Source organism: Morchella sextelata (genome assembly GCF_020137385.1).
Source record: "Morchella sextelata strain SCLS chromosome Unknown scls_17, whole genome shotgun sequence".
NCBI classification, from domain to species: Eukaryota; Fungi; Ascomycota; class Pezizomycetes; order Pezizales; family Morchellaceae; genus Morchella; species Morchella sextelata.
This window is the reverse complement of record NW_025408632.1, coordinates 47,916-66,407: the sequence shown is the minus strand read 5'-3', so window position 1 is coordinate 66,407 and position 18,492 is coordinate 47,916. Positions and strand designations below refer to the sequence as shown.

General features: G+C 47.9%; 2 protein-coding genes across 2 annotated transcripts; one reads left to right on the top strand and one right to left on the bottom strand.

Annotated features, from left to right (window-relative positions):
• Window positions 1-1,802: 1,802 nt before the first annotated feature.
• Window positions 1,803-4,440, bottom strand: H6S33_004162 (uncharacterized protein; the record flags this gene model as incomplete). The annotated part of the gene is made up of 9 exons (XM_044835612.1): window positions 1,803-1,832; window positions 1,890-2,108; window positions 2,223-2,880; window positions 3,314-3,380; window positions 3,441-3,506; window positions 3,577-3,778; window positions 3,925-4,248; window positions 4,319-4,366; window positions 4,414-4,440. 9 exons carry the CDS (start codon window positions 4,438-4,440, stop codon window positions 1,803-1,805), a joined length of 1,641 nt encoding a protein of 546 aa, XP_044690900.1.
• A 4,506-nt stretch (window positions 4,441-8,946) lies between these two features.
• H6S33_004161 (uncharacterized protein) lies at window positions 8,947-10,945 on the top strand (the record flags this gene model as incomplete). The annotated part of the gene is made up of 2 exons (XM_044835601.1): window positions 8,947-9,190; window positions 9,288-10,945. 2 exons carry the CDS (start codon window positions 8,947-8,949, stop codon window positions 10,943-10,945), a joined length of 1,902 nt encoding a protein of 633 aa, XP_044690899.1.
• Between the last annotated feature and the right edge of the window lie 7,547 nt (window positions 10,946-18,492).

The following is an 18,492-nucleotide window of genomic DNA, read 5'->3' as shown; positions in this document are numbered from 1 at the left end:
GAATGGAGCAATTGACAGTATCGTTTTGCAATTTTATTATGTATGATGATTCAAAGAATGGAGATTTCGATTTATGTATTCAGTAATCCCCGCAAAATGACGAAAGGCTTCCGTTGTTATTGCGCCTGATCAGTGGTCACTCTCATGCTCATCTCATCATTAGACTGCGATGTAGTCTCCACTACCATCTGCCATGGGAGACTTCGGTTGATGCGGAGATATAGACTCGAAAAGCCACGTCTCATGGAGTACCTAGGTTCCAATATATAGGCGGTCTGCATAATCCGAGTGACAATCCATGAAGCTCATTGGTCAACGGAGCTAGACAATGATCCTATCCTGCTATGTTGTGAGTATCATTACCTATCAACTGCCCCCAGATTCCGAGCAGTCCACTTACAAGGTACTGTCTAGTCAAAAAGATTGATATGATATAGACCTCCTTGTCCAACGCCAAATCGAGTTCGTGCCGAGTTGCGAACGATTCAGTATAATTCGACATTCGAGCGGCACACTTGGTAATCCCGCGCCTCGCCATGTGGCCAGAGATACTGGCTCTTTCTTAAGCTTCGAGGGTGTCTGTAGCTCGTACGTGATACACCTGTCGTCTTTGGATGACGTTGGTTGGCTGTAGTCAAGACTAGATCAACTTGTGGGTTGCTCAAGAAGTATACGCGCGCGCTCGGAATAGCTCTACGAAATGTAAAGGCCGATTTATTCTAGTTGGATTAGAATATAACACCTTAAACCAAGCCTAAGTATGTACCTCTCCGCATCAACGCTTGCTGATTAAGTCCAGTATTTCGAATCGTTCACAATAACCCTAACCCTGGGCTCGTCTTGTAGTCGTACTCATCTTGGATTTGAGGATTTATTAGACCATTGAAAGCAACTGTGTATAGATACGAATAGATGTGACATTGACACTAAGATTAATGACCAACACTTGTCCTAGGTTTCTCAGCTTCGGTGTCGAGGTTGATGACGATAAGAATGTGATTCAGGTAAGATGACTTTTTCCTGTCATGTCAAGAATTAGGGAAGTCGAGGGGCGGGGCCTATCTCTATATTAACATCTCTATTCCGAGCTTCCCATTGTCTGTATAATTGTAGGCTCTTAATTCATCATACTGCAGGGGCGAACCGCGGACCCGGTCCTACGCCAAGACACACGACGTCTTGGCAAAATCATGAAGCATCACTCGGTCACATGGTTGCGGCGCTAGAGGGAACTTGTACACCCATTCCACGCCCTTACTTGTACCTCCGACTCCGCAGACCACTGTCCGTCTATCTTTCTTCCGTGGAAATCCTCATCCCATACCTTAAAACGATAAGCTATCACACTTTACGTTTTGGTTCTGCCCCTCATATCTCACCCTATATTTCATAAAACCTGTGGCCTCCGGTTCTCGCTTGAGATCGTATATAAGATTGAGACAGCATCACTAGCACGGCGGGATTGACTTCAAATGAGCTAAAGATCTAGCTGGCTCGAGGCATGGACCAAACCATCTTTATGCGTCAGGCGCGTTTCCGAGTGCTTAGAGCGCTCTGGCTATGCTAGTTGCTTTCCAACTAGGTGAAATAACCCAGAAGTAGTACAACGTATTGATGTTACGGAGAACCACTGGTTAGATCACGAGACTCTAGTGGGAATCAAAGTACTATAGTGAACATGAGGTTCATCTGATCATGAATCTAGCCCTAATACTTTAATTCCGCTGAAGACTGCCAAACGAGACCCAAAAACCTTGACTTTCTATCTACTATCCAATCCCAGCAAGCCTTTAATCTATAGCTCAAGGACGGTAATATTCCGAATATGGGTCCTGGAATCATAAGTTATTAACATCTAGCATCATTAAGTTCGGGAATTCCTCACTCACATGGTATAGGTCGATAAGCTTCTGATTCCTCTTCCATTGGAAACTTTCGAGAGGGAAAAAGGGATTACCATTAGGAGAAAATGATGGGTCGTACAGATCCTTAATGATACTACTCTGAGCACCCATGCTCAATAAATCGTTGATTATTCCTTGCCACGGTGATATTTGTGGATTTTGAGAAGCTAGTGTATCCATGCCTCTTCGAAAATCTTCGCTTCTCTATCGATCCCAGTACCTGTTAACGCTGAATCTATTCCCAGTGATCCTCCTTAGATATCACCGTTGAAGGGTTTCTTCGGCGTGGAGCTTATTTGTTTAGGGTTATATGCTCACCGTCGGCCACGATTTGTATGCGGATATGTATAATTGAAACCTCTGCGTACCGTCGTCATCGTCATCCCAATCTGCGTTGGTGATGATGGGCCGATCAACCTCCAATAGATCATCCGTATATCGACCGGGTTTATCCGCGTGGGGGTCAGTCGTAGTTACTCTATCTATCGTTCGCAGTATATGGCCTGCGTAAAACGCTATCTCTAAAACATTCATACCCCAGGTACCTTGAATATGAGGGTTTTCCCCAAGATGCAAGAGTACTAGAACCGTACTTTTGTACCCAGCAAAGGCGGCAGCGTGGAGAGCTGTGCCGTAGATGCCGCCGAGGAGGGTGGCATTTGCCCCTCTCTCGACGAGACACTGAACGATGCTTTCTCGTACTATTTTTCCCTTGCTGCGCTCTGCAAAACTAAGGGCTCTGTGTGCACAAGCTGCCTGTAGAGCGTTCGCAAAAAGACCACCCTGCATATTTACATCGGCACCATGATCTAACAGCAGTTCGACCACTTCGTTGCATTGGTAGTATGAGGCTGTTTCCAGGGTATCTTTCTTGCACTCGTCTAGTGCGTCAACGACGATAAACACGTTATTGAAGGTCTGGATAATGTTGTGAAACTCTCCTTGAAGCTCTTCGAGCCTAGGAATCTGGTCCTTCCTAGAGCATCGTGTATAAAGCGACAAAAGCGAGGGAGGAAGCCTAGTCTTCTAGCCGGAAAGCTGTTTTACAAGAACCGCGAAGAAGTTCTTTATGGTCTGGGCAGCCTCTTTCTGGAAATTGTAATAGAAATAAGCAATGCCGGTTCCTGTGTCCGGGTATCTATCTGTAATATCCTTTACCGCGATAGATCTGTCTGGCATGATCAGATTCAACAGGTGCTATGAAGGGGAGTAAATATTTTTAACTTGCGCAAGAACTGATTTTCCAACACCGGCTAAAGTCTTGTCAGTGAATTTATACAAGTGGAAGTAAAGAGGTGTTACCAGTTCCGTGACACCAAAGTAGGCAGTTTCTTGGTGCCTTGTGCCACTACCGATATTCCTTGGACTTAAGCAGCCAGGACCCAGTCTCTTTATGTCTTTTCATATACAGGCGCTCATAGTCTTCCTCTACTTTATCTTTGGAAAGCCACCTTAGAACCGTGCCTGGGTCGGTTCCTTTGATGAGCATGAGAGTTAGCGACATTTTGACCCAAAAATAATTCTTTATGATACTACCTTGATCTTCGGGAAGACGTAATGCTGGATAGTTCCCACTACTGAACTTGTTTCCTGAACCAATATCTATAGATATTGGACTTTTAGTATTGTCTTCAGATCATATAAACTATCTATCGGGTGTGAGCGATTCTACCTCTTATCTGCGCCCATTCCAGCCATTTCGTTTTATGATATCTGGGGGCTGAGTGTACCATCTCATTGAGACACGAAGAGCTTTGACGAAACGCCTGATCCGTCGAATAGTGATACTTTACTAACTCTTCATGAACACAATTCACCGCGAACACCTCTGTGCCAAGAGCGCCTGGAACCACCGCGGAAGACTGGGGCACAAACTATATCATATCGACTTTGTTAGTCTCCTAAAGATTAAGTGGTAGATGTATAATCAATGTTCTCAATAGCTTGATACAAGCTAGTTTCAACACCAGATATAATATGTCTTCAGTCAATATTCACTCAAGTAAGGGTATCAACTCACAAATTTCCCATCCTCCGTATCCCGATAAGTCTCGTAGAAGAACGTTGTCACGAAGCCTTTGCTAATACTTCTATACTCGGTGAGTTGTCTCTGGATTGCATTGGAGTTTTCCTCCAAATCTCGAAGAGTTGTATTTTTTATGTTGATTTCAGACGCTCTTTTAACCCACTTCTTATTCCATTGCACGTTACCACTTAGATTCCCATCCAGATTAATGACTCCTTGGTGAGATGTGCCGAGGAAGAGAATTCCATAAGTCGAGATTTTGATATCCTTGTGATGTTCCAAGTTATTCTTGTTGGTTGAATTGGAGTATATCAAAGCCTGGATCACTCGTCAGAACCTCCACAGAAACGGTAGTAGTACGTGATGACATCTACCTCTTTGACAAAACGATTCCTCCGGTAGAATGCGCAACAAATATAATAGGTCGCTCCTTGCTCTATTTCTCATTAGAACGCACACTCCACACCACTCAAATACACTCACATTTGTGACACTCCTTTCCTGACACATGTTCGTTATCAAAGCAACCGCATGATCATGTAAAGTCTGGCAGCTTAGTTGGGTAGACCCGTCTGTTCGACTGTCGTAGCCGTATGTCAAAACACGAATATTTGGTATTTCCCCAGGTAGTAAATCTCTAAGCCACAATATACCGTTCTTGGCAGTCCATGTGTGTTCCCGGTGCCCGTTCAATCCATGAATGCAAACAAGACTGTCCACGAAGGGTTAGTACTATTCGCAGTAGCGGAGGTCCTCTCGATATATACTCCACTGTGGGTTCTTTTCCCTCGTATAAAACCTTCAGCCCATATGGCTTCTCATCTGTAGATTGGGAATGATTTGCGGCAGTGGATGACTCGCCGGCTGTAGTCTGTGTTATACTCGTAGCTTTAGCAAAAGTATAGAATTAGGCTTGAAGGCTGAAGCCCAAATAGGAAATATCCAGAGTCTCGGTGATTGAGCGCTGTCAGTCAGGGAGTTGAGTTCTGGATGTACGGAGCTTCAAATCCCCCGAGCCCGGGTATATAGCTGACCGCCGTATAGCAGAGGTAATCTAGTGAGATACTGTCTTCCGAATTCACAACCTTTTCCTGCTTTCACTAAGTTGTGCTTCCTTTGTAGGTGATGATCGATTGACTGATGCGAAGAATTGCGGCAATGAAACTGAAGCTGAGATCAGTCACTGTATGAGGCGCTTTGGCTGTTGGAGTGAGAGAAGGCTGACGGTAATTTTTTATGCAGCTCAGAGCGGAGACTCAGGGTGGTTGCACAATAAGGGATCTTTGTAAACAAACACCTGCCACATATGCTTTCATTTCTTTTGACCACGTATGTTCACTAAACTGCACTTCCCTACACCACTGCTTACAAGGCAGAGTTAGGTCAGCCGTTCAGTATGCGTCTCAGCTATACCTTGTGAGGGAGCGAGGTTCAGGACTTAGATAACTGAAGCTATTTTCACTATGTTCCTCAGTATATATAATCATCCGGAAACCTCTCAGAATACCCCTGCTACAAATATTGTAGCAACACGAAGAATACCAGAACACGGAAGAAAAAGGGTGATTTTTTATGGGTATTGTACTAGCTATAGGTAAATAGGATCATTAGCTTAATTGCTTACGTAGTATTTGCCTTCAGACTTTTTTTGAAAGGTTTTAAAATCTCTCGGTACGTAATCTATTATCGGAGAGGCTGTACTAGGGTTATGGTTGGATGAATATTTCTACTGCCGTGGGATTTAAGATCAAAGCTTGTAATACTTGAGGATGCCCCGAAACAGACTTATTAATATTATGTGTTACCGAAAACTAGCTGTTTCCCCCTCTAATTGAACACTTCATGTCATAGATCATGGCTTCCGGCGATCGTGCATGCAGATTGAGAAGGGTCCTTGAAAAGTTCAATAGCATCACATACCCAATTACCAAAGTAATTTCCCATGTCTCGAAAACGTACTGAACTACGCCAACAGGCTTAGAAGATCACAGGCAGCGTGGTCGCGCGCGATCTTGTTGAAACGCTTAGATCTTGTAATCCGGATTTCAGATTTTCGAGTGATAACCTGTGCTCCAATGCTGGGGGCGGGGGTCCACAAGGGATCAACTCCAGCCCCGGCTCGGGTTCCATATGTGGGTGTTCAAAAGCTTCTCCCGTCCTCACCTAAACCCTTTTCGGTAAAGGAAAGTCACACTCGAGCAGTACATTGTGGCGCGTGGTGTAGCCCTGCCCTCTTCTAGATCTAATAGCCAACCAAGCCACCTAGATCTAGAGTAGATGTACTGATGTCACGTATTTTAGGCTGGCAATACGTGTAGAAAAGTAGAATGACAATCGAAGTCAAGGGTCGTAAAGCTAACTAAATTCCATTCTCGAATCCCAAAGAGGACAGTAATAAAGTCAGAGACGATATTGTCTATTTATAGCTCAATTATTGCACTAACGCCTTGTGTCCCTGCGCCACACTATTTCCCCAGCAAAAAATTAAGAAACCTGTGAGGTACTCTGTGCAGCAAAACCGCATGACATCTAGTTAAGGTTAGGATCCTGGGCACTGCAATTTTATCCCCGGTCTCTCGGATAAGCTTCATTAATTCGGTAACCGATATATATATATCTTGGCGGATGACTTCCCTAGACTCATAGGAGAGGGTTTGAAGCACCCGATCCCCCATCACCACTACCATCAGTCATAGACGAACAGGTCCCATCGCTTACTACGCATTCGCATCCACCCTATCCCTTATGATGCTAAAGCTGCCAACTTTGCCAAGTATCATATCTCAACTGTGTGGCTTTCGTGCGAGGCTCACCTGATGTTACCATGTCCCATGTTGGCAGCATTTAAGTAGCAGCTTAAGGGATAGAGGAGGAGGATTACATGTAAGACTTAGACGGACACAAGAAGTGACCAACATGACATCACTGAATTATCCAGATATCGCAATAATCGCTTCCCTTCTGGTCTATGATTACGTTGTCAGAGCTCATCCAATACTTGAACAGTTGAGACACTTATTAGGTAATAAATATTTATTAAGAGTCAATGGATTATATGTAATTGCCTTTCTTTTTTTAGCAAGGACGGGGGACAGGGCGGGGTTGTTGGGCTTCGGGCCGGTTTCGAATATATAGGGAGGAAGCAGCTGTCGCTCTTATTGGCTGGTTGTGCGTGGGCGAGTTGCATAGCAACGCATGCTCTTCCGATCACTCGGAAAAGCGACTTTGAGATCATAGGCGATTCGAACCACCAACTCAGTGTTAGAAATAGGAAATTTGAAGATGGGCTCTCATCTAGATCTACGCAATTGGAGGGAAACCTAGATAGGCTGAGAGAATTACGAAACTTATTGAACGCGGAATACCACATGAAGAAACCTAGAGTTCGTCTTCTGGACACTGATCCTCCAAACTGATTCTCACTCGTGCAATACTTGTATCTACCTACATGCATAGCAGTGACCTTCATGACACCATCAGCATATCTCTAAGTTTCCGGCTGAACATTCTCCCCATGCCCCACTCCGGCGAGTCATCATGGAGCCTGTAATTAAACCCAACTACAACCCCAAACCTCCAGCTAGCTAGCTTAAGGCTTGTGTAGTAAGCACTACCTACATGTACTTTACCTACATGTATGTAAATACGAACTGGCGCGGCTGAACTCAAAGTGATGCATGCCATTATACGTGTAGAGCAGGTACTCTAGGTACATGTTCCCTGGGATGAGACGGATGGAATGCTGACTCTTGCGTGTGGGGGCGGGAGTGCTAGTCTGCTAGTTTGAGAAGGTACTCTCCAGGTGCGGGCTTGGCGGGTTGCGCCTCAGTTGGTTGCGCCTCAACTATACGCATTCACGGCATCACGGAAATTCAAGGACAGTGTTGAAATAATTAATCACCTACAGGTATGTTACCACTAGGTATTCCGCCTCGAGAGTAAGCACAATACTCGTCTCGGTGACAAGACTCAGCGCACCGCCACATGCGATATAAACAGCATCAACGGCCAAGGCTGCGGGGGGCGGGTGGCTGCGGCACTCTACATACATAGTCTCGCGGGGGAACCCTGCCTCCTCCTCCTCCTCGGCTATTCTTCTTTGCTGGGAAGGTGCATGGGCTCTATTCTTAACCTAAATGTGTGGTGTGGCCTGGGGCTTGGCAGGGAGAGCGCATAACATCACTGGTGGCCAATGATTCAAGAGTGGGATTTCGCATGGTTCGAGTTTTCTCCGTGTCAACCACTCAACGCGACCTGGAGGTAGATATTGATCTGATTGGTTAATTCAACAACGAAATGCAGCGATCTGGAGGGAGATCAGGATGGAAGCACAGTTACTGAACGATATCAATCGCGTGGTATGTACTCACAATTGCCGATTAGTTAGGCTTCAAGGGTTAGGTATGTATGTATGGAGCTTGGTAAGGGTAGCTAGTAGTATTAAGACATTCAACTGTCACTGCACTCACTGCACATGGCACGCTGTATCCACTAGCTCTACACTCTGAAGCTTAAAGTACATTCCAACTAACAGCATCTCCCAGAAGTACCTTCATCGTGAGGCTGGAAATAACCCTACCCGGGCAGTGCCTCCCTCCCCCGCCCAATCCCTGTCCTGCACTTCCATGGCTCTAGGATATATGCAAGACGCACCAATCCCCGCCCGAGGCCTGAGACACCCAGTAACGGCCCCATCCAGTCGGGAGATGGGATCTAGCTTCTTACTTGCAGGGCCGGCCCTTGACAGCAGATACCTACTCCCACCAAGACCTCTGCGCCGCAGACAGGAATATTCCACTGCCGGCACAGTAAGACTGGGTATGCATGCTGCCCGTTGCTGGCTGAGCCATAGGGCTGAAGGCTACCTCGAGATCGATCCATGCCATCTCGAGATGTATCGAATCTTTGCAAGTCACAGAGACGATAAATACTCTCTGGGCCCGCCCATTGAACGGCCACCTCTCACCTCACCACCTCACCATCCATCCACAGTAGCACAGCACAGCATAGCACCGTATGATGCGATTCCTTCCTCTCCTCTTCACGGCGCTCGCAGGAGCATCAGCTGTGCCGAAATGGGACTTTGGTAACCCCATCGCCGCACAGTCAGACGTGTACAGCGCTCCCGTCGAAAGCTTTGCAAACATCACCGCGCTCAACATCACGCTGCCGGTGGACCACAACGGCTCGACGACAGACACGTTCGAGAACAGGTACTGGGTCGATGACAGATTTTGGAGGCCTGGCGGGCCGATAATGCGTATGTCTTTCTCCCGCTCCCTCTACCCTGCCTGCTGCCATACTGGCAAACCGTATATATAGCATAGCTTGTACTGACTGACCCCCCCCGCCTCCAGTATTCGACGTCGGAGAAGCAGCCGCCGACGACACCGTCGCGGCCCTCGGCCTCACGCACCAGCCCGCGCACGCCCGCGCCAACAACGCCCTCATCATCGTGTGGGAGCACCGCTACTACGGGCAGTCGTGGCCGTCGCGCCTCCCCGAGACCTACAGCCCCGACGACGTCGCCGCCTACTTCCGCTTCCTCACCGTCGAGCAGGCGCTCGAGGACGTGGCCGTCTTTGCGCGCACCTTCAAGTGGAAGGACGCCGCCACCTCGCCCGGCCAGGTCCCGTGGGTCTTTGTCGGCGGCAGCTACCCCGGCGCGCGCGCGGCGTGGGCGCGGAAGCGGAACCCGGACATCTGGTACGCCTCGCTGGCCAGCAGCGCCGTCGTCGAGGCGGCGACGCAGAACCCGTGGTACTACGAGGTGCAGCTCCAGGCGCTGCGGGAGAACGGGTACAGGCCGTGTGCGGACGACATGGTGGCCATGGCCAAGTATATCGATGCCGCCAACAACACGCAGATCATTGACTGGGTCTACATGGTCAGAAACACGAGCGATGCGGTGGCAGGGGCGGCCGGCGGCGCTCTCGACTCGCTGGGCACGGCGGAGAACGCGCACGAGCTGCTGGGCGAGATGGTCACGACGGTGCTCGTCGGGGCCCTCCTCGAGTACCAGAGCGTGGCCTTCCAGACGACCCCGTACTCGCGCGGCGATCTTGGGTACTTCTGCGGGCTCATGGGCGAGGCCAGCGGCAACTCCACACGGGGCGTCTTCGGGACCATGGCCGAGGAGAGCGCGGTCGCCGTGTTTGCAGAGGCCGCCGGGAAGAACCTCGACCGCATCCTGCGCCTGAACAACGGCCAGATCTCGAAGCGTGACCTGCTGGGCCCGCCCCATATTGCTGACCGCCAGATCCTGCACAGGCGTGGAGCAGCAGAGAGCGGGCAGCAGCTGAGTGCGCGCCAGCAGCAGCAGCAGCAGGGCGAGACGTTTGACCCCTGCGCCGCAGACGCGGAGACATGCCGGCCGTGGCTGCAGACAATGACCAACAGCTGGACATACCAGGTGTGCACCGACTTTGCAAACCTGCTCACCGTGCCGCCGACGGGCGACTCGCTCTACCCGCGCAAGTTCAACAGCTACGAGTACATGCGCCAGTGGTGGTGCGTCGACAGCTTCAACATCACGGCCACGCCCGGCCGCGACCTCAACAGGAAGTACGGCGGGTGGAGCATGGCCAGCAGCAACACCCTCTTTGTCGACGGCGAGTTCGACCCCTGGCGCGCGGGCACCGTCAACAGCCAGATCCCCGAGGCCAAGGGCCGCCCGAGGACCGAGGTGGTCCCCGCGGCGGGCCAGGTCATGACCGACACGGTCTTTGGCATGGTCGTCGAGGGCGGCGCGCACTGCCCTGATCTCGGCATTGGCTGGAACCTGAGCGGGCGTCCGGCGTTCGAGCTGTGGAATAAGGCGCTGGCTACGTGGTTGCCCAAGTTCGAGAACCACACCGTGAGCAACACGACGGCGGGCACGGGGCCGGGGGTTAGCAGCGGCAGTAGCCGGGCGGCCTCGGGGGCGGGCAATGAGGAGCAGAACGGTGTTGCGGGGAGGACGGCGGGAGTGGTGTTTGCGGCGGTGATGGCGGTGGCGGCGATTGTTGTGGTTTAGGTTTGGAATATGTGGGATGACTGGTGTGATGTGTGTGCTTTGGATATGTTTCTATCACGGCTGTATGGCATATATTATGGGCGGTGCATGGGCGGGTTGGGCGACGGCGTTTGTCTTTACTTGGAGGTTTCCCTTGTTATTTTCGTTTGTTCATTATATATACCATGAATAGAGATTTCGATACCTCGCATGACTGGCCCGCTGTAATTCTCGATACTGGTATATTCCTAATGGCGAAGGTTTATTTAGTACCTGCCATGGCCAGTAGAAAAAGTCATAGAAGACAAAGACCGAGCAAGGGAAAGAGACAGGGTGAAGTCCGACGCGCAACATACCCAACAGTAACAGTAACAGTTCAGTGATGGGCACGGGACTTGAGGTCTCGAGACTAGGTCTCTGTGAGCTCTCCAAACGAGACAAGACAAGAGCAATGATAGTAGTCTCGCCACTATCTCGGGGCTGTTATGGGTTGGTCTCGAGACGTCCCGCGAGACTATTTTGGACCTTTCGGAAAGGTTTTGGAGGCATTATACCCTTTACAAAAATAGTTCTCCTACAAGATTATAATTAGCATATATAGTTGGAGCAATATCGGAAAACATGGCTTAGATGTTTGAGTATTTTCAACTATTTCCTACCTTTGGGATTTTTCCCAAAGTCTCGAGACGTCTCGAAGCTTTGTAGAATGTCCCGAGACAAGACAAGACCTACTACGAGACAAAACCACCCCGAAAATATGGTCTCGGCTTGTCTCGTGCCCATCACTAATCCAACTGTTGGTTCTACAGTCTTTGCCATCTGTCTTTTGTACTGTATCAAGACAACAAGTTTGGTTGTCTTGAGGATACGTGTCTATCACGGCTTTGTTTGCCATAAAAGCAGCCTGTTCCTTCTTGTCTCTTTTGATAATTAATTCAATCTTCCGTCTCTTTGGATAACTAATTCAATCTTCCGTCTCTTGTAAATTCGCGACCTTGTCAATACCAACAACCTCACAATGTCAACGGTCCCATGTGTCAAACGTCGATGTCGGTTTATCCTGCATCGCCTATCCGGGTACCAGTCGCTATTTTCTCTTTGTTCTCCATTGTGCTCCTCCTGTAGTAGCTCGGTAGAGCAGATTCGCAGACAGGGCTGTTTCTCTCGAGAACCTACATCTTAGTAACATAAACAGCGGGAAACAGCCTTGTAAATTAAACTTGCAGCGCCACAAGCAAGGCATAACTATCTCGTATATCAACCTGGCGGTAGAGAACCAACTACATAATTGAGGATGATGCGTGTAGCCAGATGAAGAGGAATCAACCAGGTGGTATCGACGGGTGTGTAGAGCAATGAAGGAACCTCTCGTCCACCGACTCCTTAATTAGTATATTTTTCTTTTCCCACGCGGAGACCCGACCGCACAACAGCCATAAATGCCCAGCCCGACATGCAGCGAAGCTTAATCTCAACCACACACACCACAAGACACACCACAAGACACACCAAAAGACACACCAGTGACGAGTCGAGAGCTGAACGCACACCTGGACAGCATTGCTCTTCCTGGACGAGGCCTCCATGGTCGCACCAGACGCTGCATGCAAGCCACAGAATGGAGACTTCATCAATTGTGGGGAAACCACCAATCGTCGTCTCTGTAAATTAAAGTACCGTTAATTCTCGAAGAATCCACTATCCCCGTATTTGTATGTGGTAAGTCCGGGCCAAGGCGAATTGGCGTATCAAACTTCACGGATTCGTGCACATGCACACACACTTTTTCTCACCGGGAATCAAGATTTAACGAAGCGGAGACAGTGGATTCCTCGAGAATGAACGGTACCTATGCGTGCATATGATAGTTGCTGGTAGAGACGTAGAGTGCCCCCCATTCCTGCCATATTCGAACTGCAGTCACTCACACTCACTCGCCCGGGCGAGTGAGTGCTGGCTGGTGAGGCTCCGCGCTAGTACAAACTCGGCCTAATTATTTGTCACTTCCAATCACTAACTCTGGCCAAGATCGGCGGTCGCGACGTTACACAGGAGTTTTAGAATTCTGAGCGCTCAGGAATCCCTTGCGATATTCGCTTTTTTTCGTGGTGGTACAAGGTTTTGGGCCAATGGGGGAGGGCGCATATGAGCTTTTCGGAAAAAATGTCCAGGAAGACAAGACCGTCTTCAGCCTTGGGGAGATCCAGGCCCAGTACATGTAGGTATGGTATGGTTGGGGACGTACGGGCTTTTGGCGTTGACGTAATATAACTCTATTAGAGAAGAGTAGCTGGTTTACGTCTTGGCGGAATGTCACCTGTGCATACATGTACATACAATATACACGGTGTTCCGGGTTTCTGAGGGGTGTATATATGGTCTGGCGTTATATTGTGTAGTTATCGTATGTTCGAGAGAGAGGGCATGTTGTTATTGCGGATATATTGTCAATATTAGCTTAAAGATGAGCGAGAGAATATTTCTGTCTTGGCCAACGGCATTGTCATGATCCCTCAAGAAGCAGTATCTACACCCTTAGCTAGCTAGCTTCCCGAAGATGATACACAGGTGAGCACTCTTGTTCCCCGTCTCGCGGGTGGGGGGGAGCAGCATTCAGTTCACACCAGTACCGCTGTACTAGTATCTTCCTAACGTCTTTGAACTGGGCCATTATTGCATACACCCAAAATCATGAGCTTGGCGTATTCTTGTAAGGCACGCAATATCAGTCGCGTCCACAAACGTCGGGAAAATACGAGTAGGTACTGTGAATCATGAATCCTTGGCTGCATGAGCCAGCACTCGAACGAACAGCATTGGCAGTCTTGGCACGCGGTGCTGCCCGTCGCACATATGCAGAGTACCTAGCCTGTGCGACCAGCTTGCCAGGCTGTACCACCACGGTCGTAGGCTTAGAGTTCACAGGGGTCGCTCTCTCGCTTAATTATGCTTAATCCACACCCTGTCAGACGCCATTTTCCAGGGCTGGCAGCTAACTGGAGGCACATGTACAGTGGCTATAAGAAACCCTAAGTTGGCTTTGCACTTTATGACAAGCCTGAAATGCCTTCTCTAGAGTTTATCATATGTGGGTGCATCTTGGCGCATTTTTGTATGGGCAAATAATGAAAGTTGAAGCCGACTAGGTATAGCTAAAAGCCTCTATTGTCCCGGATGTTGCCATACGACACGTGAAGCGCAAAAAAACATGTCGAGCACTCCGGAGTGGTAATGCACGCGCAGTGTAGTCGGCGGGCGAGAGGGGTGTGGATTTGGTTTTTTTGTTAGAATAGGTGCGTGGTAATATCTTATGTGTAGCATGTACAATATGTGTTTATATCTGAATTTAGATATTTGGAGTGGTGGCATGGCGGGAGTCATACGTATAACTACATATGTACTTGGCTCGCGAAGAGATCAACCAAGCTAGTTACCCTATATATACCCCCTCTATTGAAAGGCCACCGTGGGGTCACGAATTATCCTTAGATTACCTCTTAATAACGTTTTTAATTTACTCACCTATTCGATTGTATCCACCTCGTTGTCGAGATTCGTCGCGTAGGCTCTACACGGGGATGAACTCGGAAGGAAAAGGTATTATGTGGATATCGAGGAAATAAAGGGGTATATATGCGGCAGTCGTAATAAATGTCGAGAAGATCGATTTTCAGTAGAACTACGTAGACACCAGGCTATAATAGCACATGCAAGTTTTAGATAGAGGGTGATTAAGGGTTGTGTATGGCCAGATCGGTCGACCGTTGTGTGGTATACGTTTCAATTCATACATACATGTATGCGACAAATGTCTGTGAATACACATAGGGAACACCGTGATATCCGCAGACTTCAGGAGAAGAAATTATTTGATCAGTAATCAAGCAGTTAAGAATGCAGTCACAAGATATCACCCGTGTTTTAGCCCAGATTGGCCTTATCCTAAAATCACAAAAGGGGATGTATTTTTGGTGCTTATGTCTACAACTGTCCATTGTTTGACGTCGGTACTGTAACTACACCAGATTGTCTACACTTAAAGCGGGGGATATTACTTCACTCCATGTATATATTCCTAAAAAGCGTATCAAATAACGTACTCATATCAATCCTAGAAAGCGAAATTAAGCTTTAGTGCTATCCAAGGTTGGTGAAAGTACTATTATATCTCAATCATAACTATAATTCATGACACGTTACACTGTTCATACATACATACTTATAAGAAAATCCCCACCACGGCGCTAACAAAAAAAACTTTAGCCCAACTTCCCTCCAGCGTAAGCGCTCCACTCTCCTCTAATAGACGCGCAACAGAACCTTGACCACTACCACCCCCACTTGAATCAAGCCCGTAGTTGGACAAATCACAATAGGCCGGTCCACTCGAGCTTTCGCCATCACCGATCATGTCGGCCATATCTGAGCGGTGACACTGATTATAACGATAGTCGTACTCGGTCATAGCCGGGTCCCGTCTGTAGGCAACATTTATTTAGTCCTTTTTACTCTTCGCATTTTTTATTCCGGCAGTGCAAGACCCCGGGGGGGGCGGGGGGCTACAGCACATACTTCGTAACATCCGCTACAGTACTGTGAGCACAGAGAAGAAGTAGGCCCAGGGCGGGGATGACCGAGATGCGCATGGTTGTTACTGTGTGGTGGAATGGCTATGTGCTAGATTTTCCAGCTAAAGTATATCCGTGGGCAGCTTGGAGGGTTTTTATACGCCCCTCCCCCGCCTAGCGAGCTTCCTACACGGTATCAAGTTTGATTCGATCCACACATAAATATTTGGGCCGCAGAATTAGCTGCCAATTAGTTAATTCCTACGTGGTCATGTTGGTCCTGGCACTTTGTTGGTAATGAACTCGGATACCTATCGTTTTGGAGTAGCTGGCTTTTACTAGAGCGGGGTAATTGTATTAGAGGTGCTCATATGCCAGACTGCTGCGTCACACTAGTTCAAGGTGGCGTTTCTGCTGCCTAGTTACGTACATACATGTACTTGCTTTCTTCTTCCTCGCCGCCCAGAGTGGGAGCCTTGGAGAGGCCTCCAGTTACCGTTCTTCAACGTCGCCCATGAGATTCGAATCTGCATTAGCTATGGGCACTTAAGCTAGCTTGCTAAACCACAATGGAGAAAGTGATTATCAAGCTTATTCACAATTAGTCACTCTATATGCATGCTACGTCAGGTAAGTAAGCAATCAAATTACATATTGTAATTCCAGCCTATGTAGTACCACGTATCGATTGGAATAACAACAGCTATTGATTACAACTGGAATGTAGCTCCGGCCCCTCCAATAGCCCGGCCGGTAAATCCATTGTGTGTCCATTTTCCCATACAAGTAAAATGGTAAAGTGAACAAGGTAATAATGGATATGTATATTTACACGGAGCGATGACTTGTGTAAATACGTCCACCGATACTTTTCCCTCCGAGTCCGAGTTCAGTTCTACCCTACATACGTGTAGACCTAAATTTGTCCCTGGATTTTTACGTTGGGACGTCGTCGAAAGAGTTCTGGCTTCTCTCAAAATATAGCCAAGGCGAAAGAAACACGATTGCATGTGTAGTGCATTTATCTAGTTGCGGGAGTCTATTATTAAGAGATCGTCAGGGTTCAATTAAATTCACTGTCTTGGAAGTCAGGGTTAGGGTTCGCATGGGTCCATGTTAAGTTGTAGAAATTTCCCTACTACGTGATCACGACAGCTTTACCGGTGGGTTTCCCCGCACAAAAATATTTTGCAAAGAAGCCACTTTACAAAGATTTTTCTTGGTGATTCCGATGACTTATGAACATATTTCTCGCAAGATGCGTTTGCCGGCCGCGGCTTTAATTGCTGATTCATTTATGTGCGTGCAGAGCTATTAGAGCTCTCGAATAGTACAAGGGATCTAGAATTCATTCGAGAGAGGTTACAGGAAGCCCTATTCCTACATGTTTATCATGGGTCAAGAAAAGATCGACACTGCATGTATATAGGTATCGAGTTGAAGTTTAGAGAAACCAGCTGATAAAGCGATATACATCATCCTCTCAAATCAAAAGCTAGCACACAGACACTGCTTATATAAATATACATATAGATGAATTATAATTAGACGCAGCGACTGTAATCCTAACCCATGAACCCATGAACGATAAATCCCACTCGATTGGTTATAAGATTCACAAGGTTGACCCCGCCCCCACAACGTTAACTGCAACCATTGCATATATACCCGCCAATGGCATTGCACTGTGCCCGCCTGACGCCGCCCATACTGCTGGTAAAGGTCATGCCACCCCTAGTGATAACGCTCGCACTCCCGATCCCAGTACTCGCACTGTCGTCACCACTGTAGCTGTCACTATTACCATTCCCACCACTGTTCTCAAGCGTTACTACCGCCAGCGCTATCCTGAACAACCCTATAATTCAGGCCATCAAAGTTCGAGAGTAACTAGGAGTAGTCGCTATCAATACTAGCAAGGGAATGATGCGCTAACACTCCCCTTGTAGAGCAGCGACCTCAGCGACAGCAGTATCCTCCCATTTAGAGAGCTTAGTAGGTTTCTAAGTTTAAGTCTGGTAGGGTGAGGATGTACCTTTTTATGTTTACATTTTTGGGTGTTAGAAAGAGGGTGGCATCTTAAGTAGCTTGCAGGATAATGAGAGGAGGGATGGCAGGAAAGTGCATTCTGTGGTGTCATGGATGGTATATAAATGGTGCTGATCGTCGGGGAAACCGGGGAAGAAAGAGGCACATATTAACTTGGGTCGATGGAAGCGAAGACGTTGATGGAGTGGTATGTATATATCCATTGATATTACATGTAGATGAGATGCCGCCGGCGGAATATGTGGGAATTGGAGCATCGTGCACTCCCGGAACCTAGTATGGTGGTGGTGCAACTTGTGCCAATCTCTTATGAGTAGCGTTTGCGAATAGAAAATGGTATCGATATAGGCGTGGGTGAGATCATGGCATGAACTGATGTGGGTTATATGCAGTCGAGCTGGAAGGCTTCATTAGGGGATGTCAGGATTCTACCAGCAGGTGGAGCAAGGAACCGAGTGAGATATGTACGTACATATATGATAGCTGGGTTGATATTTAAAAGGTTAATGTAATCGATCGCCAAGTATATATTATGATCTCTCGACCGTACCTATCTATAATGTATCATAACGGCCACAAGCTTGGCACGGACCAGTAGCTAGCTATAGGGGTGAAACATGAAAGTGCAGATCTCCAGTATATATCAACTGTGATACGACAGTGAAAGTATTAGTTTGCCCCAGATCTCTACGTATACAGTCCCATTCAAGTCATTCATATCTTGGTCAATTGCAAGCTGATCGACACACGTACCCGCGTGAGTTCCAGAGTACGTGACCGGGAAGACGTTTCCTGTCATATGCATGCACGGCGGGATCCGGGATAATCTACCGGCCTCCCGCAGTCCTGTTCCACATCCCGGTGCTCACTACACCCAAGCTTAAGAACCTTCCTTCAATGAGGTCTGTATTTCGCACTCCGATAGGTGCAACATGCAACGACGGCCACAAC